The sequence below is a fragment of the Kogia breviceps genome, chromosome 18 (genome assembly GCF_026419965.1).
Source record: "Kogia breviceps isolate mKogBre1 chromosome 18, mKogBre1 haplotype 1, whole genome shotgun sequence".
NCBI classification, from domain to species: domain Eukaryota; kingdom Metazoa; phylum Chordata; class Mammalia; order Artiodactyla; family Physeteridae; genus Kogia; species Kogia breviceps.
Window position 1 is genome coordinate 8,308,348 of NC_081327.1, and position 26,423 is coordinate 8,334,770.

A 26,423-nucleotide genomic window follows, 5' to 3' on the forward strand; every position below is an offset into this window, starting at 1 on the left:
CCCAAACAGAATTGGGACTGAGACCGCCTCACTTCTGTCCCCGGAGGGCGGTGGGGGGTCGGGGGGGCGCACCTGAAGGGTCAAGGTACTCACCGGACTCCACCCTCCATCTGCTGTCGTCTAGAAGAGGTGGATCCAAAAGAGCTCAGACTTAAGAGCAGACATCTCTCCAGTGGCCCAAGCCAGGGAGAGCAGCCTAAATGGGATTCGGCAGCAACCTCTGACGGAGAACAAAAGGGGAAGTGGTAGAAATACCTCCAGTCCTCCACGGCGGGCGCAGACAGACGTCTGCTTCGCCGCGTGCTCTAAGGACTGAGGCCGGGCTGCGGGCAGGCTCAGTGAGCACTTGCTGACGGCGACGGGCAGAGGCCAGGAGGACCTGCCAGCTTCGGCTCTGCCCTGGTCTCCCCTCCTGCACGTGAGCCGCTGATGGGGGTTCTCTGTCCCAGGCGGCAGAACTCTCCCTCAGGAGCCCGCTATGATGGGCGACGGGGCCGCTTGGCTGGCTGGCCCCAAGACCGGCCTGTGCAGCTCCAGGGAGATGAGAGATGAGGGGATGGGACTTTATGAAGCGGTCACCCCCATCCCAGCAGCTCCCGAGGCTCCACCATCAGAGACACGCTGACGTACAATAATGACTTTATTTTAACATATTTAATTACAGACATAAAAGAGCCGGGAAGGGGGTGAGCCCCAGCCTAGCCCCGTCCTGGGGCTGCCAGGAGCGGGTGAGGTGCAGGCGAGGCCTCCCTGATGACCCTCCTTCCAGGGGTCCTCCCGTGGAGGGGACCTATTGCTTTAGCAGGGGAGGGGCCACGCAAGCAAGGGGGCAGGGAAGCCTCCGGGCCCCGCCCCCTCCAGCAGTGCCGGCCGACCTCCAGAATGCCCGCTCGGAGCCCCACCCTCCGCCTCTCCGCCTCCTCCTTCTTTGTCCAGGGAGCAGACCATCTGGCCAGCCCCCCACCCCCTCTGCAAACCTAAAGGGGGAATAAATACAAACTTTACAAAGTAAAAGGGGGTTCCAACGTTGCCCTGGGCCGGGCCTGGGGTCGGACGGGGAGCAGGGGCCCTGCCACGTGGGCCTCACATCATCCCTAACTGCAGCAGCGTGCTGGCGTAGGCCATGGGCTTGACGTCGGGATGAGGCTGAGAAACCAGAGGCACAGAGGTTAGACACGGACAGAAGTGGGCCGGCGTGTGGAGGAGGGCCTTCTGAGCACCAGATGCAGAAACCAGCCCTACCCCTGAGAGCCGCTATGCACTCGTAAGAGCCTCTTCCCCCCCGGGGCCCAGGCCAGGGAGAGCAGGGGACCCGAGGGGGTGACTCACCACTGCTGTGAACTGGTGGAACTGGGGCCGCAGGTCAGAGCCCCGGAGGTGGATGTAGGCAGCTTTGTTCCCCATCTGGTCGCTGCAGGGACAAGGGCAGAGGGGCCCGTGTGGTCCATCAGAGGCTGGGTGGGCCTGGGGCATTAAGGAGGAGGAAGAGCAGGGAGAGGGAGGGAGAAGAGCCCTGGACAGAGTCAAAGACACAGACGGACAGAGAGGCTGACCAGGCACGAGAGAGGAATCCAGGTGAAGAGGGGCCCAGGGGGCCCAGGCAGGGGTGGGGATGAGAGGGAGAGGGGGCCACGTGGGAGCCGGGGGTGGGGAGAAGAGGGCCCAGGGCCGCCAGAGGGCCTTCCTGACAGGATAGGAAGAAGGCACGGGCAGCCCCACAGAGGCAGGACTCTTGCCAAAACCTGGTCTCCAGGCTGACCATGCCCTGGCTCTAGTCAACAGGAAACACAGGGGACAGAGGAACGTGGTGTCCGGCCACCTGGGGATGGAAGAGCCGGAGCCCCAGAGACTCTGGTTTCTTCAACCAAAAGCCAGCCAAGGGGAAGGCAAGAAGAACAGGCAACTCGAAGATCAGGAGGCTGAAAACGGGGCCCTTGTTTGGGTCCTGCTTGGAAGAATCGACTCAAATGAGACATGGATGAGAGACGCGGGGAAATGGAGCTCCGGCTGTGTTCAGGTGACCTCTTTTGAAGGTGTGACAGTGGTATCACGGTTACATACAGAAAAGAAGACTTCCTCCTTTCAGAAATATACGAGGGCAACAACAGGTAGACGGGAGAATGCCTGGGGTCTGCTTTACAACAGCCCATGGTAGGCGCAGGGGTGGTGAGGGCTGTTGAGCCTGGGTGACAGGTATATGGGCGTTCATCATACTATTTTATCTACTCTTACGTATCCCTGGAATTTTCTATCACAGAAAGTTAAAAAAAGGAAACCACCAGTGGGCTGAGAAGACAGGCCCAGATGGGTGGGGCAGGTGGGGACGTACCAGTAGTTGGGGGCAGAGAAGACGGTGACACAGCGGCCGCCGTGCACCACCTCATAGCCCTCGGCCTTGACCTCGTGGCTACGGATGATGTAGTCCAGGCTGTTCTCCTCCAGGAAGGCCTTGGTGACGTCGGGCCCGAACTGGCAACTCACGCCCCGCTTGCTGACCGAGCGCCCGTTCTGGGGAGACGGGGAGCTCAGGGCGCCTGCTGCTCCTCCAGCCCGCCCGCTCTACCCACAGCCCGCCCCTGCCGGCCACGGCCCGGGCACACTGACCTGCGGCTGCGGGTCCGACCAGAGCAGGTCGCACATGGGACCTGGAGGGGAGCAGAGGGGAGCGTCGGGGCGTGACGGGGGGCAGGGGAGGGGCCGTCCACCGCGGAGCGGGCGTGGGGCACGCGAGACAGGACTCTGAGCCGCTGCCCGCCTCCCCGCTGACCTCCCCCCGGGACCAGACCCCATTCAATCCGTTAGGGCCCCGAAGCGGGAGGGAGCGTTTTTTTTTCTTTTAGCCGCTCCACGCAGCGTGCAGGATCATAGTTCCCCCACCAGGGATGGAACCCGAGCCCCCTACAGTGGCGCGCGGGCCAGGGAAGTCCCTGCAGGGAGCTTTTAACACTGCAGTTCTGACCAGGTGCCTCTGTTGCTCAAGCCTCTGGGGCTCCCACTGCCCTAGGAACAAGGACCAAGCTCTTCACCCGGACCCGTGAGGCCGGACAGGGTCTGGCCTCACCAGCCCCTCCGCACCCCGCGCTTGCCCGGCCGCACTCCTGCGGGCAGGCACCTCCTCCTGCCGCCCTGTCGGCGTTCGCGTGGTGCCCCCAGGAGGCCCTCCAGCTCACCGCCGCACCCACACCCTCTCCCCACAGCTGCGCGTGGCTAACGCTCTGCTGCCTGTCCCCATCACGTCACTCCAGGGGCAGCAGGTGAACTCACAGATAAATAAACAAATGACCGCTGTGTGCTGTGGACACTCACGCTCCCCGGCCAGCACTGCCTCACGAGGGAGGTGCACTGAGCCAAGCTACAGGGCAGGAAACTGAGGCTCAGCCTTGCCGTCTCTTGCCGAGGGCGCAAAGCCCGTCCGGGGCAGGGCTGGAGCCCCCGAGCCCCAGGAGGGAGGGGCTGTCCCCAGCCTTCCCCGGTCACCTGAGTCTGGCGGCTGCCGACTCCGCTCAATCTTCCTGATGTCATCCAGGGTGACTCCGTCTTCACTGAACAAGCCCCCGTGCATGATCTGGGGTTCAGGTGGGAACAGCAGCGTGAGGGCAGGGGCCAGCCACACCCCAACCCTCTGACTCGCTGCACCGCGTGGCGGCGGCGGGGGCGGGCCTGCCTCACCAGCACTTTGCCATTGATACACTGGGCCAGCGGGAGCCACTCGAACACCTCGCTGAAGAGCTCGTACATCTGGGCTGTGTACTTGGCCTTCACCTCACCCTCAAAGCCGTAGATCTGGTTCATGTTGTCCGTCTCATGGTTGCCTGGCCGACAGGAGGACAAAGAGAAACCTCAGCACCGCTGGGCGCCCTCTGGCTCAGACCCCGGCCAAGGCCGAGGAGGACAGCCCGGTGGCCCCAAGCCAATGGCATCCACACGGCAGCTCACCGGTCCCTCCCAGAAACCCGGCCCCTCTCTAGAGGGGCAAACAGGCCGAGAAAGCACATGGCCACAAGGCCCAGGCCTGCACCGATCATCACGGAGCGGGTGAGGCCTGAGTTCAGCCCTGGCCCCGATCCCAAGTGACCAGAGGCGTGCCCCTTGCCCCTGCGAGCCTTGGGCTCCTTCTTGAAGGACCTGCCGTCCGTTTCGGGCTGGAAGTGCCAAGGAGGGGGAGGTATTGACGAAAAAGAGGCCCCCTGCAGAACGCCTGCTGTGGGCCAGTCCCACGCCATACTTTTATCTTCCCACCCGCAACCTCATTCCTCCCTCCCGGGGCTTGCGGGAGACAAGGAAGCTACCAGCGCCCCCCCAAGGCTGCAGCAGCCGCTCATTGAGCACCTGCCACACGCCAGGTCCTGCCACAAGAACTCCCCGAACCTGGCTGTGAACCTGCCCGGTGTCAGCACTCATGCCCCCAGGAGCCCCCAGCCCAGCCCGCTGGCCTCACTTCCTGCTGGTTCTCCTCCTCTCCTGGCGGCATCACTGCCCCGCCTCTCAGCGGGCAGGTCCTCGGCCGGCGGCCCTCACTCCCCGGTGAGCTCATCCTGCCCAATACCACATGCACGCTGAGGAACCCACACTTCACAGCCCCCCGGGTGCCCCCAGACATCTCTCAGTCTCACAGCCACGTCCACAGCCAAGCTCCCCATCTTCCAGCCTACCCCCTGCTCTTCCTGTCCCCCCGTCTGTCGGTGGCAGCCACAGCCCTCCAGATGCTCCAGTCAAAACCTTGGAGTACCCCCTTTGACCCCTTCTTTCTCTCACACCCTCATCCAGCCCACTGGCACACACTCTGGGTTCTACTTTGAAAAGTGAGCCCCAATCCAACCACTGTTCCCACCCGGGTCCAGCCACCACCAGTCTCCCTGCTCCCACTCTCAGCCCTTGGTCCGTTCCCCACACGGAGGCCCAAGGGATCCTCTTAACACCAGAGAGCCCCTGACCCTCCTCTGCTCAGAGCCCTCCCATGACCAAGTCCTCACCGGGGCCCACAGAGCTCCATTCATGTGACGCCGCTGCACAGTGCACAGCCTGCCCGACCTTACAGGGCAGCCCGCGCACGGTCTCAGTGAAGACACAAAACAAACACACCTGCAACCAGTGTCCCCGCTTCTTAGATGAGAAATGGGAGGCTCTCAGAAGAAAAAGCGAGGGCTCCGCCCAGGTCCCCACACTGACCCCAGAGCCTGCTGCCTTCCAGCTCACCTCGAAGTAGGTGAAAGTGATCAGGGTACAGGAGCTTAAAGCCGAAAAGGGTGAGGATCACTTCTACAGAGAAGGAGCCGCGGTCCACGAAGTCGCCATTAAATATCTGCCCTGCTAAGGAAAACAAGGGTGGGGGGAGGGCTCCCTCCTTAGCCCCTCCATGCCCCGCTCCTGTCGGCACTGCCCTGGGGTCGAGAACGCCAGCAGGGCTTGGGGCATCTGGGCTTTCGTCTCTCCTCACTGTGTAGATCTGGCCCAGCAGCTTGGCCTCTCTGAGCCTTGGGATGGTATGAAGATCTCCAGCCTCATCTGCTCCTCAGGGAAACGGATGGCAGAGGGGGAGAGCCCGGGTGGTCAGCCGCTTCAGCTCTCCCCCCCAGTATAGGCCCAAAGCCACAGGGCAAATGGGACACAGGTCCTCCCACCTGACACCGCACAGGCCTGCGAGCCCCACCCAGTGGCCGTTCATCAGGCAATTATAACATCTGCTAATACTTATCCAGCACGGACCGTGGGCCACTGAGCACGTCACAGGTATTAACACGCTACTCCTCTCAGTAGCCTGATGAGGGAAGCCCACTTTACCACTATCTCTTCTCCCCATTTGACAAACGAGGCACCCGAGGAACTGCGAGGTGAAGTGACCTGCTACAGCCATAGCTGGAAACCGGCACAGCCAAGAGGGAAGCCAGGGGTGGGCGGGGCCAGGCGCCCCACGTATACGCTCTTGTACCACATACATCCAGCCCTGTTTCAAGCCAGGGAGAAGCTGGGGCTCGGACCCACTGGCCACCTGCCCAGGTCACACAGCAGGCGGGGACTGGCCCTGGCCGGTCTGGCCCCAGAGCCCGGAGCGCAAGGCCACCAGCCGCTCCACCCCCACTCAGTGCCAGCGCAAGCACTCAGGCCTCTCCCTCCTCAGGCTCACGCCTGTTTCCCAGGCAGGGGGTCCTCTCCCTCCTGCACCCCACACCCGGGAGGCGGGGCAGGGGAGGGGCCTGCCCTTCCGAGGAAGGATACATAGGGGTTGGTGTCCGAGGGTAAACCGTTGAGCTCAAATATGTTGAGGAGGTCATAGAACTGGCCGTGGGTGTCCCCGCACACTGTAATCTTCTCTGTCTGGAAGAAAAGAGGCCACCGGAGAGGGAGGGGCCCAGAGAGAGATGTGGGGAGGGGGGAGGGGGGAAGGGAGGGGTGAGAGGTCACAGCAGACGGAGAAGAACCATGCAAGACACACAGGCGGAAGGCACAGAAATGGAGAGGGGAGGAGAGAGACAGCCAGGAGGAGAGAGGCAGGGTGGGGGAGGAGGGCAGACGTCAGGGAGAGAGAAGGCAGACCAAGCCCGGTGGGTCTGTGAGTTTCTGAGCTCCGTGGCCCCTCCCCAGCCAGGGAGCCACCCGCCCCGGCCCGCCTGCCCGCACACTGCCCCCAGCGCGCACCTCTTTGAGCGTGGTCTCCACGAGTGTGCTCAGCTTGGAGAGGACCTCTTTGACCTGTACCAGAATCTGGAAGGCAGGGCAGGCTGTGAGTGGGGCCAGCTGGAAGGCCTGCCGCCCACCCCAGCCCCAGAGAGACTGTACTAGCCAGGAGATGCTGCTGGGCTGAGGGTGAGGGAGGGGCGGGGAGAAGAGAGGAAGGGGCAGGGGAGGCCTGGCCACGCAGGTGCCGGCCGGGAACAGAGGCGGCCCCCAAGCTGTGACCCGAGTGTCCTATGCGGCATTTAAACATCTGGATGATTTCATGGGAAAACCTAGATTCTTGGTTTCTCTTAAAACAATCCGCATGGACGGACCTAGAGACCGTCATACAGAGTGAAGTAAGTCAGAAAGAGAAAAACAAATACCATACGCTAACACATATATATGGAATCTAAAAAAAAAAAAAAATTGGTTCTGGGGTTTCCCTGGTGGCACTGTGGTTGAGAGTCTGCCTGCCAGTGCACGGGACACAGGTTCGTGCCCCGGTCCGGGAAGATCCCACGTGCCGCGGAGCGGCTGAGCCCGTGAGCCATGGCCACTGCGCCTGCACGTCTGGAGCCTGTGCTCCACAATGGGAGAGGCCACAACAGTGAGAGGCCCGCGTACCACAAAAAAAAAAAAAAAAAAAAAAAAAAAAAATTGGTTCTGAAGAACCTAGGGCAGGACAGGAATAAAGATGCAGACGTAGAGAATGGACCTGAGGACACGGGGAGGGGGAAGGGTAAGCTGGGATGAAGTGAGAGAGTGGCATGGACTTATATATGTTACCAAATGTAAAACAGATAGCTAGTAGGAAGCAGCCGCATAGCACAGGGAGATCAGCTCGGTGCTTTGTGACCACCTAGAGGGGTGGGATAGGGAGGGTGGGGCAAGAGGGAGGGGATATGGGCATATATGTATACGTATAGCTGATTCACTTTGCTATAAAGCAGAAACTAACACACCATTGTAAAGCAATCACACTCCCATAAAGATGTTAAAACAAAAACAAAAACAATCAGCATCATGAAGAAACACACAGGATGAAGCCAGATGTGGAACATTTTATAAAACAACTGGCTTGGAAATGTCAATGTCACGAAAATCTCCCAAAAAGGCTTGAGACTGCTCTAGATGAAAGAAAGGTTAAAAAGGCAGGTCATATGCAGTAATTGATCCTTCAATGGATTCTGATTTTATTTTATTATTATTATTATTATTTTTGGCCACGCTGCACAGCTTATGGGATTCTTAGCTCCCCAACCAGGGATTGAACACAGGTCCTCGGCAGTGAAAGCACAGAGTCCTAACCACTGGACCGCCAGGGAATTCCCCGGATTTTGGATTTTTAAAAAAAAAAAACAGCTAAAAAGAATGTCTGAGGGGAAAAACTAGGGAAAATTAAAATATTTGTCTAGAAACACAGAGTATTCGTTCTTTCAGATTGAAGATGACCTTGTCAATGTCATGTACACCTGACAGTGTCTGCAAATCTTATGGACAGCCTGTGGACTGTTTGCATTAGTCAGTATTATTGTATTGGTACTAAATGACTAAGGTGGGATAACTAAATCATAGTCACGTAGGAGAACGTCCTGTTTTTAGGGGATACAGATTATGATGCAACTTATTCTCAAACGGTTCAGGAAAAAGAAAAAAGCGTATGTGTCTATACACATCCATATACATAGAAAGATGAAGCGAGTGTGTCAAAATGTTAACGGTGAACCTGGGTGCGAGTGGTGTGATATTAACCGCACCGTTCTTTTGACCCTTCTGTAGGCTTTTGACAATTTTCTAAATACAAAGCTGGGAAAACAGTGTTAAAGAGAAGAGGAGGGAATTCCTTGGTGGTCCAGTGGTTAGAACTTGGCACTTTCACTGCCAGGGCCTGGGTTCAATCCCTGGTCCGGGAATTAAGAATCCCACAAGCTGCACAGCAGGGCCTGGAAAAAAAAAAAAAAAAAAAAAAAAAGTAGGAGACGTCCACTTCAGGTCAGAATGTAAAGAGTTTGTAAAAGACCGTCATTCTTGCCCTAATGACGAGAACAAGCCAAAAAAAACCCCAAAACAAAAAACCCCTTGAAACATCTGAGAGCAGGGACACAAAGAAACCTAAATTAATCAAACTGCAGACAGTAACGGTGAGAAACCCTTCCCTGGGAGAAAGGGACCGTGACTGCATTCCTCCTGGCAGCGCGGCAGGAGGGCAAGACCCTTCAAGGCCGAGAAGAGGGGAAGCCGGCAGATCCCTCGTGCCTGCACGGGCTGGCATTACAGAGCCCCGAGAGGCCCCGCTGCAGAAGGCCTCCGCCCTCGCCCTCCGATTCTCTCCCATGGCCGCCCGGAAGGCGAGGCGCGAGGCGGCACGGTGGATAGAGGCCATCTGAGGCACAAAAGCGGGGGTGAGACTGGAGGGCGGAGAACTCCCCAGCCACCCCATCTTGGCAGCGGGGCAGAAAATCAGAGCGCTTTCCTCCAGTTCCAAAAGCTGGAGACTTTACAGCATAAAGACATCCCTGGGATTTTGCCAGGGCTAAGATCCCAAGCCCCGCTGACGGGAGAGTCCTGATTTCACTCTGAAGACATCTGAAACCGGCGGTGAACTAAGTCCAGTAAGACCTGCCCCTAAACTGCAGATGAGACGGACAGAGACCTTCACAATAGCAGCCCGACAGAATCAGGTCCTGCCGTCACCTGAAGGAAAGTTTTGTCTCGGTCGCTACTACTCTTTTACACAAGATGTCTGGCATACAATAAAAAATTATAAGACGCAGAGAGCACACAACGGAAGCAGACCTAGAGATGGTGGAATATCCAGACAGAGACTTTAAAATAACTATGAAAAAAATGTGTTAAAGGATCTAGCAGAAAAGGTAAATGACATGCATGAACATATGGGGCAGAGAGATGAAAGCTATTGAAAAAAATAACCCAATGGAAATGTAGAAATAAAGAACTCATTTGCAGGGTGCCCGGCACACCACGGGCTCAGCAAGGGTTCGCTGCCGGGCCCACCCTTCTCCTCTCGCGCCCTGTGATGGGGTTCAGGCCCGGCTGTGATGCTATCCTGGGGTCACAGGCGCGTTCAGCCCTCGACAGGGCCGTTACCTGGTAGGCGCATTTCCGGTGCAGTTTCTTCTGGTCCTTGTACCACTGCATGAGCTCCGTCATGAAAGTGATTGTCACTTTGCCGTCCTCAAGCTTGGGTCCGCTGTACTCATCCTCGATGGCTGGCGTGTGAATGGAGGGACGAGAGTCAGTGGCCATGGCCACCGTGAGGGTGGGAAGTGGGGCCTGGCTCCCAGGCATAGGGCAGACACGGCGCCGGACACACAGGTTGAGAGGGGGATGGGGTGAGAGAAGATGCCACCCCCTGGCCGGGCCCTCTCATGGCCCGCTCCCTCCGTTCAGGTCAGCTCAAAGGCCCTCTCCCCGACTGGACTTGACAGCACTTAACACGGTTAACTGACTCGTCAATCCTCTCTCCCCACTAGGACACCAGCTCCAGGAGGGCAGGGACTGTTTTGTTCTCAGCTGTATCCCCAGTGCCTAGAACAGTGGCACCTATTAGGTGCCCAATAACCATCTGTGGAATGAATGACAGACCCAGCTGAGCGCCCAGAGGACCTACGGACAAACCAGACACAGGAGGCCTGTGACGGGTGAACGCAACCGCGGAGGGCAGGGTGGGGGGCACGGCAGGGAAGCTCGCCCGAACCCGGGACCTCCAGACCCAGCTCTGGACCGTGGAGTCCCCGGGAGTGCAGGCGAGGGAGCGACAGACAGCGGGCGGGGACAGGCACCAGAGGCGCCACTGAGCCCCACCCCCCGACCCCAGCAAGCACCGGGAATGGAGGGCTCAGGCAAAGACGAGGAACGCTCTGGGCCGGGCGCAGCGGGGCCCCCAGGCCTGACTCACTCATGCTCTCGATGTCGAGCGAGTCCACGACGGAGCGCCTGTGCTCGTCGCCCGCGATGGCCCGCTCGAAGGCCTTCTGCTTCACGATCTTGTTGCACTCCTGGTACTTCATCTTGGCATCCTTGTCGTGGGGCTTCACCTTCACCACCTGGGTGCGTGGGTGGGTGAGAGGGGAGAGAAGGAAAGAGGCATCAACACCCAGGCCGGGGTCGGGGCCGCAGGGAGACGGGGACGCGGCGGCTGCCCTCGGCCTGCCTGGCCCGGGGCTTCACGACCGCTGAGCAGAGCGCCCGTGCCGGGCGTACTAGGGGTGCAGGCCTGGGCTCGCTTCACCTCTAGGCCTCAGCTTCTGCATCCCCCAACTGGGCCTGACGGAGCTGCTCACACGGGGCTGCCGGGTGGGCAAGCGTGCTAACCCAGCAGAGGCTCTTAATAAACCTTAGCTCCAAGCAACATCAGAATAAAACCGGCCCCGCTTCAGCCTCCTCACCGGAGCCAGAGCGGGCTGAGGGCACTTTACTGACACCGTTACAGTCCGTACCGGGGCGGGGCGGGGCGGGCTTGACAGGAAAGGGTGAGCCAGAGCCAAAATCATAATGTACAGCCCGGACTCATCTGAAGAGGCAATGACCTGCTGGACAACCCGGACTCGCTGAGCCTCAGTTTTCTCATCTGCAACATGGAGGAGATGCCAGGCTCCAGCTGCCAGGGCTGCTGGGGGTGATACACAGGGCCTGGCATGCAGCCTGGGCTCTGCGGGCAGCAGCGGGCACCCAGCGGTGACATGGCCCTTGTTCAGCCTTGGGCGCTGGGGAGACCCAGGACAAGTGAGTTCCCTCAGTTTCCTGCCGTGTAAGGTGGAGGTGACAGCGTATCTACCCTAGGGGGCTGGGAGGACTAGACAAGTGAACACGAGTGAAGTGTGTGCAGCGGTGCCAGGCGGGAGTCAAGTCCACGTCAGCGCAGGCTGCTCTTCCGTGCCCCCTCTTGTGGGCTGCTGCATTCAGTAAGCGAGATCGTGTGGAGGAAGCAGCAGGCATACGGCTTTGGGACACACTTAGTTCTCAGGAAAAGGAGCCTGGCCTCTCCGCTCTCCTCGCCTTCTATCCCGCCTCCTACAGACTCTGATCCTCCAAGCTGAGAGGCAGGCAGGGCTCAATTCAGATCCCAGCTCTGCCACTTACTTGCTGGGTGACCCTGGGCAAGTGAACTCACCCCCCTGAGCCTCAGTTTAGTTATCTGTAACTGTTCCTGTAATTATTGGTGGGCCCTGCCTGACCCACACACCCTGCTGGCCTCTCCAGGAGCGGACCCCCACAGCTCCTGTGCCGGGGGGCCAAAAGGGGTGGGCCAGGGCTGGCCCTCAAGGGCAGGGATGCCCCCTGGCCTGGCAGAGTGCGTCAGAAGCCTGGGAGAAGGCATCTGCTAATAACCCCTGAGCGTCAGTGTGGCTCACGGACCCGAGAATGGGTGTGCAGGCCAGGAGGGGGTCAGGAAGCTGGTTCGGGGCAGGCTCAGGCTAGGGCACCCTGCCAGGCAGCTCCACCCGGGGTAGGGGTGCGGTGCGAGGCTTGGGAGAAAGGCAGCACCAGACCTTCCCTGGAATCCTCCCCACCAAGGAGACCTTACGAGTCCACACCCCAGGACGAAGTCCAAAGCACCACTGGGCCTGGCCCACCCCTCCACGTTCTCTGTTTGCCCAGCACTACCAGCCAGACCAAACCCCCAAGTCCCCAGGTGCGCCAGGCTCCTTCTCACCTCCAGGCCTTGTACAGGCTGCCCCCGGCCCAGAACACCTCATTTCTACCTCCAGCGACTTTCTAGCCCCTCCTCCTCCCCCAGGTCTCAGCTCCCCTTTCCCCTCCCCCCCAGGCTGGGTCAGGCACCCCTCTGGGCTCACACAGGGCCCTGGGCTCCCCCTGCCGGCCCCAGCCCCGAGCACTGCTGGAGATGGGTCTGTCCCCCCACTGGAAGGCAGCCATGGCCACAAGGGCAGGGCCGAGGCTGGGACCCCGCTGTGAACGAATGCCCGGAGTGGACGGATGCCCCACTAGGCATTCCCTCTGAGCCCCCACCCTGTTCTCAGAGAGCTCGCAGGCTGGGGTGCGGGATGCAGGCAAACACCGGCAACCCCGGGAGTAAAGGAGCGGGAGCCGCGACAGCACGCAGCTAAGTGTTCGAACACTCGCCACGGCCCGGCGTTGCAAGCGATTACCTCGCTCGCTGTGTCCTCAGAGCAGCTCTATGTGATGTTATCACATCTCCATGAGACAGGTTAGGAAACTGAGGCCCAGAGAGGTGAGAAGCCAGGATTCAGTTCTCTCCCTGCTTGAGATCGTGCCCCCCCAGGCACGCTGGGATGTGCTCCCCTCCCTACCGCTGCCACCGTCCCCAGTGCCCCGCGCGGCCTCCAGGGAGACACTGTCGTGGTCACGAGTGCAGGCTCTGGGGCCAGGCCTCCAGGGTCTGCATCCAGGCCTTCCAGGGCAGGCAGCCCTACCTCTCCAGCCTCCCTCAGCTTCTAGAAAGCGAGGGAGGCTGGAGGGGTGGAGGGTGGCTGTGAGAATTTAACATCAGGCCCGTCTCAGGGCCCAGCAGCGAGCGAGTGCCCCTTCCAGGGCCTGGGGCCGCTGCGACTGCTACTGTAACTGGCCGCCTGGCTGGGAGAGGGAAGTGACCCTGCCAGGCTCCCGCTCCTGGGGAAGGTCGTTTGCTCCAGGTTGGAGGGGCCTAGTGGGTCCCAAGGCCTGTTGGGTCAGAACTGAATGCTGGACTTTTCTTTAAAAAGTGGGATCTGGGTTGTATCCGTGTCAGTATCCAGATCCCGATAGTGATGCCAGATACGTCACTGGGGAAAACTGGGTGAGTGAGATCTCTGTAATACTTCTTACGGCTGCGTGTGAAGCTACAAAGCCCTCAAAATAAAAAGCTGCTTTTAAAAAGTGGCATTTTCAGCTGGGCGTATTCCCAGGCAGTAACTACAACGGCTCAAATCAATGAAACGACAACGCAGGCTTGTGACCCCCACGTGAAGCCGTGGGGGCTGGAACTCTTCAGATTTTAGAAAGGTGACACAGTGCACCTGCGTGCTGTAAGTTACAGGACACCTCCAGCAAGTGCGGGTGGCACCTCGTAACCACACACACTCCCGTTTCTGCAGTGGAACTTCTGGTCGCGCTACATGGGGGCAGACGAGACCATCAACGGCCTATCAGTTCAGGTCAGACTGTGCCACCAAACGAGTTGCCCAAACTCACCAGACTATTTTTCACAACGGCTCGGGTTTAGAACTGAGGTGAAGGAGGACTATAGTCTGGGGGCAAAAGCTGACTTCAGGGGACCCACATGACAACGTGTGGCGGGCCATTGTGATTATTTCCAATGCAGAGGGGATGGGATGCAGCCCAGAGAGAGGCCACGCCTGCCCGGGGCACACGGGCAACCAAGGAAGCCAGGATCTGGGGGAGGCAGCGGGAAGCAGGACACGAGGGTTTCCAGCCCACGGGTCGAGGCCCTCCAGCGAATTCATCTAGGAGGTCACACCCCCACTCCTTCCATGATAAACCAGAGTGAGGCCATGGGAGTACGCCGCCCGAGCTAAGGGCGATGATTATGCCACCAAGGCCGGGACCGGGCTGCCCCTTCCTGGCCGCGGGACCTTGGGGCAGTGGCTACTCTCTGGGCCTCGGTCTTCTCACCTGTAAACCAGGGATAGTAAAAGGGGGCAGAGGCTGTGCCACGGCCCCACTGCGTAGGGCTGTCACGAAGATCACGTGGGTTATCACAGCGCGAAGGTCACCAGCGCGCCCGGCCCGAGAGCGCCGTGTCAGGTGTCAGCTGTGACCGTTCCTGTTACTATCATACGTCCACACCTTAGGGGGACGGGCGTTCGTACAGGCTAGCGAGGCAAAACGCACTGCTAACTGACTGTGCTGGGCTACGCTGTAGGAAGAAACCCAAATGCAAACCAGATTACAAACCAAACCCCAAAACCCCAGGAGAGGGTGAAGAGGGCTGAGGGAGTCCCCCAGATCCGGCCCGGGCCCGTGCGACTCACCACCTGAGTTCCAGCCACAGACGGGAAAGAACACAGGTGGAATCTTCTGAGAAGAGGACCCAATAAGGGGGCGGGGAATCCTGGAGCCAGAGTCCCCCGGAAAGGATGAGCTTGGAGGTGAGGGGCGTCGGTGGGGGGATTCAACGTGGACCCATGGAAAGGGGAGATCAGCTCCTGCCCTGGAGGGAGAGCAGAAGAGGGGTGCCCCCACGTCCCCGCCCCCTAACAAGGCCCTGTGTCTGCACACGGTCCTTCCTGGGGGCCGCAGGCTCTTCCCCAGACACCCCCAGGAGAAAGTGCACCCAGTGCTGAGCAGGGGCAGGCCCTACTCTGAACGTACTACTCTTGCTGAATCCTCACAAGGCCACTGAGGCAGGCTCTGCTGTTCTCTTCCGTTTACAGATGAGGACACTGAGGCCGAAGATCCAAAGCTCTCAGAGATACAGAGCTCATAGCCGGGCGTCCTGACCGCGGAGCCGGTGCCTCCAGCCCCTGCACGAGTGACCTTCAGAATTTGAGACTAGGACTCACAGTAAGAAATATATTATTTTATCACACCTAATACGCATCCATATTCACATAAATGAAAAATACTTTCTCAAATATATACGTACTTCCTCCAAACAACAAACTGCTGTCTTCTTCTCTATTCTATTTGATGAAGCCAGAAGTGCTGGTCTCAAGCTGTTACACTGACTTCACGGCCCACTAACCATTACAAGCATGGACTATGGGTTCAAGTCTCAGCCCTGCCACTTCGCTGCCGGGTGACCTTGGAGGAGGAACTTCCTCTCTCTAGACCTCTTTTTCCTTCTTGTAAAACGGACTGAACGCTTTTTCCTTCTTGTAAAAAGCACGTCAAGAGCTCACAGCAGAGCTAGGCCCACAGTGGGTATGCAGGTGAGGAAACAGGCTGAGAAAAGAAAGGTCCTTCATCCGAGGGCCCAGGCTGCTGTGAGACACAGCCTCAGGCTCTTTGTTTAACCACGGTCACATCTTGGTTCCGCCTCCAAGGATGCCATGACTTAAGAGGGGGCCTGGGCACATCCTCCGTGAAACTCCAGCATGTCACAAGATAGCCCTGGAGGTAGAGACTCTGGATGGGGAGCCACCCCGGGGCCCAGCCCCGCTGCCCTGCACCCAGAGTCGGATGAAATGTGTCAGAAAGGACGGCCTGCAGGCGGGCAGCTGGCCCAGGCGGGCAAGGATCTCAGGCTCGTGCAGGGGCTCCCCAGGGCTGCTGACAGAGCCCTCACAGGGAAATGGGCCGTGACCCGGCCCCCAGGGCATCCGCAAGGCCCGGGAGAAAACTCAGATGCAGTATGCCCACAAGACGGCTGCAAGTGACCTCTCAGCCTCATGGAATACGCGGGGCGAGGCCCCAGTCTGGGCCAGAGCTGTGCCGCAGACCTGTGCTTGGGGTTCCTCTCACCTCCTGCCCCCTCCCATCTCTCCCAGGCCCCTCCCCCCATTTGGGGACCTGCAGGAAAGCCCTGCCTCCATCCAACCTCACCTGTCTTCCGAGTTACTCACTACTGAGCCCTCCAGCCCCATGATCTTTACGCACACCACTTCACCAGAGCCCAACAGCCGCCCACTCCTCCTGTCACCATTCTCCAAATGAGGACACCAAGGGACAAGGGAGAGGTCGGGCTGGGGAACAGCCTGGGAGCCCACGCTTGTTAGGGCTCTGTTCTGCTGCTCCTTCCTCCGTCCTCCTCCCGGGGGGTCACCCCAGCCCCCTCCTCCATTCCGCCCCTCAGTCTCTGAATTATCTCCTCCTCCAGGCCTGTGCCCCCCCCCCCCGACACAGGTGCCCCCAGCCCAGCGCCTGGCTCGAGCCTGCACTTGGCCTGACGGCCGCCCTCCCCTCCGGGCCAGCAGCCAGCCCCAACCGTCTGACCCGGCTCCCTGCAACCGCAGCCTGTGGCTCTCAGCCTCCCCTGTCATCTCTCCCGACACAACAGAAGCCGCGCGGAGTGCGTGACGAATGCAGTGAAGGGAGGGAGTGCGGGCTGCGCTGCGGGGAGGGGGCAGGCTGATCATTCCCTCAAGCAGCACTAAAGCCCCTGCTGGGTACCAAGCGCCGTCCCAACGACCAGGATAAACAACAGCCCTACTCTCAAGGGGTGACCCTCTCCAGTGGGGAAGGCCGCAGACGGAAGGCTGGGCTGCCTGCGCTCAGACCCCAGCGTGGCCGCTCCCCGGCTGCGTGCTGGCGGGCAGGGGACTCGAGCCTGCTGGGCCTCAGTCACCCCATCTGTACGATGGGAGCAACCACAGTTCCCACCTCACAGGGCTGCCGCACAAGTCACTCAGCCAGCTGACCAGAGGGTACAGAACACGCCTGGCACGAAGGCGTGTGCTCTGGGGGCCCTTACCACTATCGTTACCATCAGGGCAGTTACAGTGATGCGGTGGCAGGTGAGCGAGTGAACTGGTGACTTCTTGTCCTCCTCTAGGTCCCCTCCCTTGTCACCTCGTTAAAACACATCCCCCGTTCGTTGTCCCTCTACAGCGTGTCACCCTAGTCTATTTCTCCCAGGCCCACAGCCTCACCTGCAACGATTCTGTGTACCCTCACAGGGACGGGTTTGTTTGCTGCCCTCCTCCGAATTATCAGCTCCACCAGAAGAGCTGTGTGCCTCTTGTTCACCAACAATAACAGCAACGATTATCGTAACAGTTAATTATTACAGAACACTGACTACGTGCTAGGGGCTCTTCTAAACACTCGGAAAGCAGAGGCTCATTGATTCTTCACGGCAACCCTGAGAGGTAGGTCTTACTGTCCTCCCGTTTCACAGATGTGGGAAAGAAGGCACAGAGAGGCCAGGTAACTTGTCCCAGGTCACCAGGCGACGATGGCAGAGCTGGGCTACGAGCCCGGCTGGCATCTGTTGGATGAGCAAGCGGCGAGTGAACGTGTGAATGGCCTCCTCACGCCTTCCCCATCTCGCCCAGCCGCACACACAGAGGCCGGCCTCCCGCGGCCCGCCCCGCCGGCCCTCGGCACCCAGGCCCGGCTCACCGTCTCGTAGTCGCGCAGGGCGGCCCGGAACTTGCCCAGCGCCATGTTGCTGGCGGCCCGGCGGTAGTAGCCCTTGATGTACTTCTTGTCCATCTCGATGGCCCGCGTGGCGTCGGCCAGCGCGTAGCCATAGCACTCAGTGCGCAGGTAGGCCAGGCTGCGGTTGCCATAGTAGATGGCATTGCTGGGGTTCAGCTCGATGGCCTGGCTGTAGAACTTGATCGCGTTCTCGTAGTCCTTGGCTGTGAAGATGGAGGAGGAGAAGCATGAGGCGAGGCTGCCACCGCCCAGCCAGAAGAGGCCCTAGGCTGGGTACTCACCCAGTCCCCCAATTTACAAATGGGGAAACTGAGGCCCACAGCTAAGCTCAGAAACGTCTCTTCAGCCCACCCCCCTTCCCTGTCCTGACTTGTCCCACCTTAGCACAGGCCTTGTCTCCTCAGGCCCAAATCCCTAAGACCCCAAATCACTTCCACACACCCATCCACCCAACCATCACCCCCCAAGGCCCCAGGTGGACACTACTTCTTCCAGGACTTCAGGAGGGTCTTACTGAATGTTCCCCATGGCCCAGAGAGGATATGTTACTGAGCGCCAGACCTGAGCTGTGAACAAGCAAATGTGAGTCTGCCCTGAGCCCCTTGGTTGTCCAGCCCCCCAAAGCAAGTAAACAAGCCCGAAGAGGGGTTCTAGAAGGAGAATAGGAAGTGGGGAAGGAAAAGGAACCTACTTAGGTCTCAAGAAGGGGACATTTCAGCAGAGACCCAAAGGAAGTGACAAACCAGACCAGAGGAAGAGCATTCCCAACAGAAGGAACAGCAGGTGCAAAGGCCCTGGGGGGGAAAGGGGGTGAGAGAGCATTACGTTCCAGGACCAGCAAGAGGGTGGTGTGGCTGGGGTGGAGTGAGCTGGGGGAGGGCAGGAGATGAGGGCAGGGAGGCTGGCAGGACAGATTCCAAAGACCACAGCCAGAGCTGGGTGTGGACATCAGTGTTCTAAGTGTGGAGTGACGGGATGTGATATCTAGCCAAGGGGAAAGGACAATTTTATTTGAAATGAGCTATGGCCATGCCTTGCACGTTACATCTCGGCCTGTGGAATCCTCACATCCCCACGGCATAAGCACCGCCCGGTGCTCACTTTACAGCAAGCCACAGAGGTCTTGTTCAAGGTCAAACACTCAGTTTGTATCTGCAGAGCTGTCTTGGGTCCCGCCCATATGGCCATTCAACAGGCAGGAGACCGAAGCTAGGAGGTGTGCCCGAACTGCGGGGGCTATGATGTGCCAGGAGCCACGTGGGGCTCTTGGGACATGAGTTGCCTCACTGAACCCTCACGGCAGCCCTGAGGACAGCTGCATTAGCCCCATTTTCCAGACGCGGCTCTAAGAGGGAAACCCCAGCACACACAGTGGCAGGCGGGAATTCTGAGCCAGGCCAAGACCCAAATGTTCCCACTCTCAGCCTCCGTACCAGGTGGCCTCTCAGTGGGAGCCTGGCATAGAGACAGGCACAGACACAGGGGCAGGTAGCCTGGGCCCAGTCGCTGGCTCCACTCCTTGCTAGCTGTGTGTCCTTGGGCAACTTCTGTGCCCACTCTGGCCTAAACTTTCAGGGAGTCCTCCAGACACTGAGCCTAAAATGAAAATTCCTGCCCTAACTCCCACTATTCTTTTCTCCAGAGCCATCTGAAAAACCATGGCTTTCCATTGTTTTGTTTGCTTATTATCCATCGTCCCAATTTGAACCTAAGCCCCATAAGGGCAGGGGCCCTGTTTGTCTTACTCCTTTGAACCCTTGCCCTGTCCGAGGACACAGCAGCCCCCAGCCCTGCCCTCCTGGGGCTCACAGTCCAGTTGGGGGGGTGGGAGTGACACAGCACACACAGATGCACCCCCAGACGGTGAGGACCCAGAGTGTTTTACAGCTGGGGCAACCCAGAGGGGGTGCTGGGGCTGAGACGTGGAGGAGGAGAAAGAGTGAGCCAGGTGCAAAGAATGGAAGAAGAGGATTCCAGGCTCCACGAATGGTTCCTGAATGAAGGAAGCAACGAATGAAAGAAAGAGAAAGACAGGACACGCCTACACTAGAGAAAGAAGCCGCCAGGAACAGTACAACAGCGATTGCTTCTGCAGGCTAACGTCTGGCAATCTTTCAAATGGCTTGGATGTCACCTCCTTTGGGAGGCTTTCCTTGACACCCAGGCTGGGTCAGGTACCTCTCCGGCTGCCTCGGCCCCTGGGCTCCCCTATCCCAGCCCCGCCCCCTCTGGGTAGTCACCGTTAGGTGATGGGTGTGTCCCCCAGGATGGTGAGCGCTGGAGGGCAGCCCAGGGCTTCCCAGAAACACGCAAGAGCAGAAGCAGGCAGCCCGAGTCTGACTGATCCCCCGGAACACCAACACCTTCAAGGGCTCCTCCCAGCCTCGTGGCTGGGCTCGAGGCCGACTGGCCAGCGCTCCTGCCGGGCCGTTTGGCATGGGGTGGGGAGCCTGGTGTCTCGAAGCCGGACACCTGGCTTTGAGGATCCTGACCACGAGACCCGGGGCAGACAGCCTCCCCTCTCTCGGCCTCAGCTTGCTCATCTCAACTGCGGGAACCACAATCGGCCCTGCCTCATGGGCTGGTTGTGAGGGTTAAAGGAACTCCCAGATGAAATGTGGCTACAGCAGAGAAAGAGGTCAGCAGAGGCTTGTAAAAGAAGTGACTAAATGATTGAATGAAAGGAAGAAGAGACTAGAGCAGAGGAAACAGGAGGGCCTGTGCTTCGCACAGCTACCCAGTGGCACCAGATCCCAGCCCTGCTCTATGGGCTCGACAAACACGAGCGCATTTAATCCTCGAGAGGCCCCATTTTAGAGGAGGAAACTGAGGCACAGAGAAGTTAAGGTCTGCCCAGGGGTCACACAGCAGGTAAGAGGAAGAAACAAGATTTGAACCCAGGCAGCCTGAGCTCTTAAGCCTGTCTACAAACTCTTAGACTCAGAGGCCTCCTGGGGGGTCAAATAGAACCCCTCTCTTTTTACAGAAGGGGGTGGGGGTCCGTGAGGCCCAGAAAGAGGGGGAGAGAGCTGAACGACAGTGGGGACCAGGCTCTGCCCCACCAGGGCCTCTGGGATGGGCCTGAGTTCACAGAAGTGATCCAGCCATGCTGGCGGGGCCGGGGGGCCTGGGGCCAGGACAGCTCCAGGTGAGGCTGTGGGTAAGGACTCTGAACGTGGGTGCCAAGCACGTGGTGAGGAAGGGGGATATCCGGGCTGTGCTGCTCACACACTCCGACCTTGGGCAAGCGGTTTCACTTCTCAGAGCCGCAGCTTCCTCTATAAAACAAACAGGCCCGCTCCTACCTAGTGCTGGGGGGAGGATTAAACAAAGTGGTGTATCTGGCCACCACGGGGGCTCAATTAAGGCGAGCTGTACTTATGCTTTTCATTGTTATTCCCCCAGCCCTGGGGACTGGGGCTCTGTGCCTGCAGCTGCCTGCCACCCAGCACGGGACCTGGACCAGCAGGGGCATTCCCGTCCGTTCCACCTCAGTGCCAGGACCGCTGGCTACTGCCCAGTCTCAGGCCTCCTAAGAGCTCAAATCCAGGTCCTGGAGGGCAAGGAGCCCTTCCCGACGGCCTACTGTTCCCCAGAGTCCCTCCCTCGCCACAGCATCATCGCCAGACTTGCTGCTCCTCTCGAGCCCCGTTGCAGGAACGGTCCCACCTTGCACACCACCCCCAGCTGGAGACTGGACCCTGTCCTGGACACCTGATACCGCAAGCCCCAAAGCCAGGCAGTCACCCTGTTCTGTCAAGTCAGCCTCCAGAACATCTCTCAAATCTATTCTCTCACTCCCATCCCGAGAACCGCTCTCTGCCCTGGTCTGGCCTTCATCCTCTCCTGCCCAGGTTCCTGCCGCAGTCTCCTCCCAGCTCTCCCAGCGTACGCCCCCTCCTGCCCCTCCAGAGGGGTCTTCCTGAAGCACTAACCCAACCCAGTCCTTCCCCGCTCAGGACCATCCACGGCTCCTCGGGGTCCTCAAGTGGAAAGCTCGGACTCCTGCCTGCAGCCTCGCCATAAACTCCTCTGGCCTCTTACACTCCAGCCCCACTCACTTCCTTGGTGCCAGGCTCACCTCTGGGCCTCTGATATCCGGCTCTTCCTGCCTGGGGTTCCCTCCTCCCTCTCTCCAGGCGGCCGCTGTCATTCTCCCTCGGAAACATTTCTTGAGCCGATCTTCATCTCTCCAGCCTAGTGGGCAGCAGCCCCTCCCCACTCACCTGTCCACCATCCTAGTCTCCTTCCTGGTCTCCAGCCTCACCCTTGGGCCCAGTCTCCACAAGGCCGCTGGGGGATCGCCTTCAAGCGCGCTAATCAGACCATGTCGCTCCTCTCTTCAAACCTTCCTTGGCTTCCTACCACCCTCGGGATCACAGCCCTGACCTGCCTCCAGGGCTCTACCTTCCAGCCTCACCTCTCACCAGTCCCACCTCCTTCTTGCTGCTCTGGCCTGACCTGACTTTCCCACTCTTAAAATCTGTTCGTGCTCCCACCAGAGGACAGCTCTCCACTAACGCTCTGGATTCCTCCCATGCCCCACCCCTCCTCCAGGGCTCTGCTGCTGTAGGTCTCCTCTCTCTCCTGCAGGATCAACTCTCTCTCTGTAGGACCATACTCTTAGTCTCTTCTATTCTTTAAAAAAAAAAAAAAAGCACCCTCCCGCCATTTCTCCACTCCCCCTCAGAACCAAATTTCTCAAAACCCTTGTCAACAATTTCTGTCTCCACTTCCTCATTTCCCATTCACTCTGCAGCGCCCTTCCCTCTGGCTACTATCGCCACCATCCCCTAGAAACGGCTCTGGTCAAGGCTATCACCAACATGTTATGGAGGCAAATCCAACGGTCAATGCCCGGTGCTCGGTGCTCGCTTTGGCAGCATCCGACCTCAGGTAGAGCCCCTCCTTCTAAAAGCACTCTCTTCTCTCAGCTTTCCTGATTTTCCTTCCACCTCACTGACCACTCTTACTCAGCCTCTTCTGTTCTAAACATTAGAATCCCTTGAGAATTCCATACTAGGCCCCTTCTCTTCTGAGGTGACCTCATCCATTCCCAGGGTGTTCCAGTCCACCCATAGGCTGATCATGCCCAAATTCCTCTCCAGAGTTCCAGACTGGCCCGTCTACCTACTCAATGTCTCCTCTTGGATAGCAGAGTCAAATCCACACTAGTCTATGCAGTGACTTGTGACACCCTACATGAACTGGCCCCTGTCCTAAGCTTATCTTGTACCTGTTTCCCTACTAACTCGTTAAAAGTTCCAGCCAAGCCAGCCAGTCTCTTTTCATTCCCGACCTCAGGGCCTTTGCACAGGCAGCTCCACCCACCTGGGACACTCCTTCCCAATTCTTCTCCTCAACTTAAATGCCTTCTCCTCAGTAGGATCTTCCTTGACCGCCCTCTCTAAAGTACTAGCCTCTAACCCTTATTCTCTATTTCACACTCCGTTGGGGTTTTTCCAGAGGACTCATCACAGCTTTTAAGTATTTTAATATTTATCTGTGTGTTTATTCAATGTCTGATTCTTCTGCTAAATTACAAGCTATATAAGAGCAGGGCTACATCTGTCTCATCTGCTGCTACATCCCTAACGTCGAGCATGGTCCTTAGCACATAGCAGATGCTCAATAAACGTAATGAATTAATGAATGAATGGGTGCCCCCACATCTTTCTTTCCCAAGATCCTAAGTCATACTATTCTTGGGATTGCCTCACCTCTACTCCCAGAACCTCCCTTCTCCTGGTGTAACCCCAAATCTCCTACTTCCTTGCCCTCCCATCTAATGATCTATTCTCCACTCCCATGATTTCCTGCTCTATTGGGACAGTTCCTCCCTCCCCCTCACTTGGTGTCTCTCCACTTGGTAGCGCCATCACTGCTCCGCCCCATGTCACTACTTGGTAGCGCCCTCTTCAGGTCTCACCATAAGCTGGCACCTCTGGGGTCTCACATTTGGTAGTGCTCTCATTCCCGTCCCCCCTCCCGTTTCACACTTGGAAGCGCCTTCCTCAGTCTCCCCACTTAGCACCCGCTCCGTACGCCACTTCTAGGTGTCACCCCTTCTCTCAGAAGGCCCCTCTGTCGCCCCTTGGTAGCGCCACCCTCGGCCTCCCCACGCCCAGTCACTTGGTACTGCCTGCCCCGCGCCCAGGCTGCCGCTCCTCGTTGCCATGGTTCCGCGCGGGCCCGGCACCCCTTGACCTGGGCCGCTCTCCACCCTCCTTCGCTCCCTCCAGGGCGGGCGCACCTTTGAAGTAGTCGTTGGCCTGCGTCTTGAGCACCTCTGCCCGCTTCAGGGCGCCATCAGCCGGGGGCTCGTCCCGGGGGTGCTCAGCACACTCAGTCCGCTCGCCCTCCGCCATCGCCATGCCGCAAAGCGACCCCCCACCCTGGCAACCGCGGCCAGCGGCACCCGGCCGAATCGTCGCGAAGGAGTGCCGAGTTGCCGCTGCTGCTGCTGCACAAGTGTCGTAAAGCGCGGGCCCTGAAGGCTCCCTTCGCGCGCCTGCGCAGGGCGCTTTAGCCATAGAGCGCGCGGAGAAGGTGAGCAGAGGGCCCCTTGACGGCGCCCTTCCTAGCATGAGCCAATGGGGAAGGCGAAAGGGGGCGCGCGGGCAATAAAGGCCCGGCGTGGCCCCGTCTCCCAAAGTTCCGTGTTCCGAGCCGCAGAAGTTTCTCGGGGTCTTAAAGTGGGATTTCTCTGCCGTCTTCTCCCGTTGGTAGGTGGGTTGCGAATGCTGCTGGTGGGTGTGGCTTTTCTGCGAGGCAGCACCTGGCCCAACGCGGAACCTGAGCCGGGGGTCCAGCCCTTCTGTCAGTTTACCTACGTGACCTTAAACAAAGAAATCTTCCCTTCCTCTCTAGGGCCTCACTTACCCCTCTCTGAAAAATGGGCGGTTTCTCAAACCAACACCAGAAAGGGCCAGTGTTTCTAAGTTATTAATTAAAGGTGCCCTGGATCCCCTAGCCCTGAGCTAGGCTTAGAAGTTCGTTGCACCATCTCCTTTCTCCTTCCTCACCCCCCAGTCACCAGCCTTCCATGGCTCCTCAGTGATCTTAGGAGAAAACCCAGACTTTTTCTGATGACCTAAGAGACCCTGGATAGTTTAGCCTCAGGCAGCATCTCCAGCTGCCACTCCCATCCCCGAATCTTCATTCACGGTACACCGTTCCAGACTATCCTTCCTAAACCCACAGCCGCTACTCAATACCGAACTGTAGCACTAAATCCTTTAAAGCACTGTTCTGGATCCCCTCCTGGGGATAGCACGAGCTATCCCACCCGGAACACTTCTTGTCCTGGCAATCTGACCCTACAACATCCAACAATCACCCAAGAAGGTAAATACTAGTATCATCTCCATTTTACAGATAAGGACACTGAGATTTGCAGAGGTCAACGTATTTGCCCAAGGTCATACAATAAGTGGCAGAGCCAGAACTTGAACCTGTCCCACCTAATTCCTGTGCTCTTAATTCCTACTCGACTGTTCCTGTATGCTCCAGAGCCTACGCTGTGGGTTAGATTTTCGAGGTTTTTTGTGTGTGTGGGGGGGGGGGAAGAATGCCATAATGGATTTGAATCCTGGATTCGAGTCCAGCACAGCCCTTCCCTGCTGTGTGACCTCGGGCAAGTGATCATCCTCTTTGAACCTGTTTCATTATCTGCAAAATGGGGATAATAACTGCCTATTGTATAGGATTAGAGGAGAGTTTGATAAGATCACTGTAAGTAAAGTGACAGAGGGCCTGACACAGTGTAAATACTTTTTATATCCACTCCGTTATAAGTACTCAAAGTGGGACAGAGTTACCTAGAGCTGATGGGGGGGGGGCAGGCAGCTCTCAGGAGGTTGTGGGAGGACCTCACCCAGCTGAGGTAGGCAGGGAAGACTTCTTGGAGGAGGGGGTGTCTGAACCAACATATGAGTAGGAGATAATCAGGTGAAGAGAGGGGAGAAGAGAGAAAGGCATTTAAGGCAGAGGGAACAGCAAGTGCGAAGGCTTAAAAGTGGCTTTCTTTCCTTTTTAAAAATTTTTATTTATTTATTTATTTATTGCCACACCGCGTGTCTTGCGGGATCTTAGTTCACCCCAAGCAGGGATTGAACTCGGGCAATGGCAGTGAAAGTGCCAAGTCCTAACTACTGGACCACCAGGGAATTCCTAAAAGTGGTTTTCTTCCTTTGAAAAGATTACTTTGCGGAACATAGGAGAGGGGTTATGAGGGTGACATGACAGAACAGGCACACCCGTCCACACATGAATCTGTAGACACAAAAGTCTCTCTTTGGCACGTGTGCGCGCACACACACACACTCAAGTACAGAGAATCATGTCACAGACACAGTACACAGAATTATCCTGTCAGACAGTCCCATACATGCATCCAGAATCACAACACACAGACAACACACAGGTACAAAAAAAAAAATCGCAATGCCTCCTACACTCAGGAACACAGAAATCCAAAGTAATGAGAGACACACATAAGGCTGAATCATTTCACCTAGACAGTAACACACGTAGGAGGGATTACAACCCTCCCCATACACAGGTTCACAGAATTATGTCACAGTGACCCACACAGAATGAAAACATCACCAGACACACAGCGTTACATAGACCTGTATCACAAGGTGACATGGACACCCGGTTACCCGGTGCACCCACACCCCCTGACGCGACCCCACAGATGAGTCATCACACAGAGC

At 58.1% G+C, this 26,423-nt stretch overlaps 1 protein-coding gene across 1 annotated transcript; it reads right to left on the reverse strand.

The window, feature by feature from the left end:
- Window positions 1–622: 622 nt before the first annotated feature.
- On the reverse strand, window positions 623–24,224 carry PPP5C (protein phosphatase 5 catalytic subunit). Its single transcript, XM_059045237.2, has 13 exons — window positions 23,957–24,224; window positions 17,665–17,906; window positions 10,577–10,724; window positions 9,766–9,887; window positions 6,637–6,702; window positions 6,217–6,315; window positions 5,197–5,302; window positions 3,670–3,812; window positions 3,478–3,565; window positions 2,605–2,645; window positions 2,330–2,508; window positions 1,330–1,411; window positions 623–1,146 (listed from the first exon to the last, which is right to left on the reverse strand). Exons 1-13 carry the CDS (start codon window positions 24,075–24,077, stop codon window positions 1,084–1,086), a joined length of 1,500 nt encoding a protein of 499 aa, XP_058901220.1. The 5' UTR covers window positions 24,078–24,224; the 3' UTR covers window positions 623–1,083.
- Between the last annotated feature and the right edge of the window lie 2,199 nt (window positions 24,225–26,423).

Coding starts and splice junctions, on each gene's coding strand:
- PPP5C (XM_059045237.2), bottom strand. CDS start 24,077: ATGGCGATGGCGGAGGGCGAGCGGACTGAGTGTGCTGAGCACCCCCGG. Junction 9,888..10,576: donor GCTCGACATCGAGAGCATGA/GTGAGTCAGGCC, acceptor TTCACACGCCAG/CCATCGAGGATGAGTACAGC. Junction 2,646..3,477: donor TCGGCAGCCGCCAGACTCAG/GTGACCGGGGAA, acceptor GCTCCCCTCCAG/GTCCCATGTGCGACCTGCTC.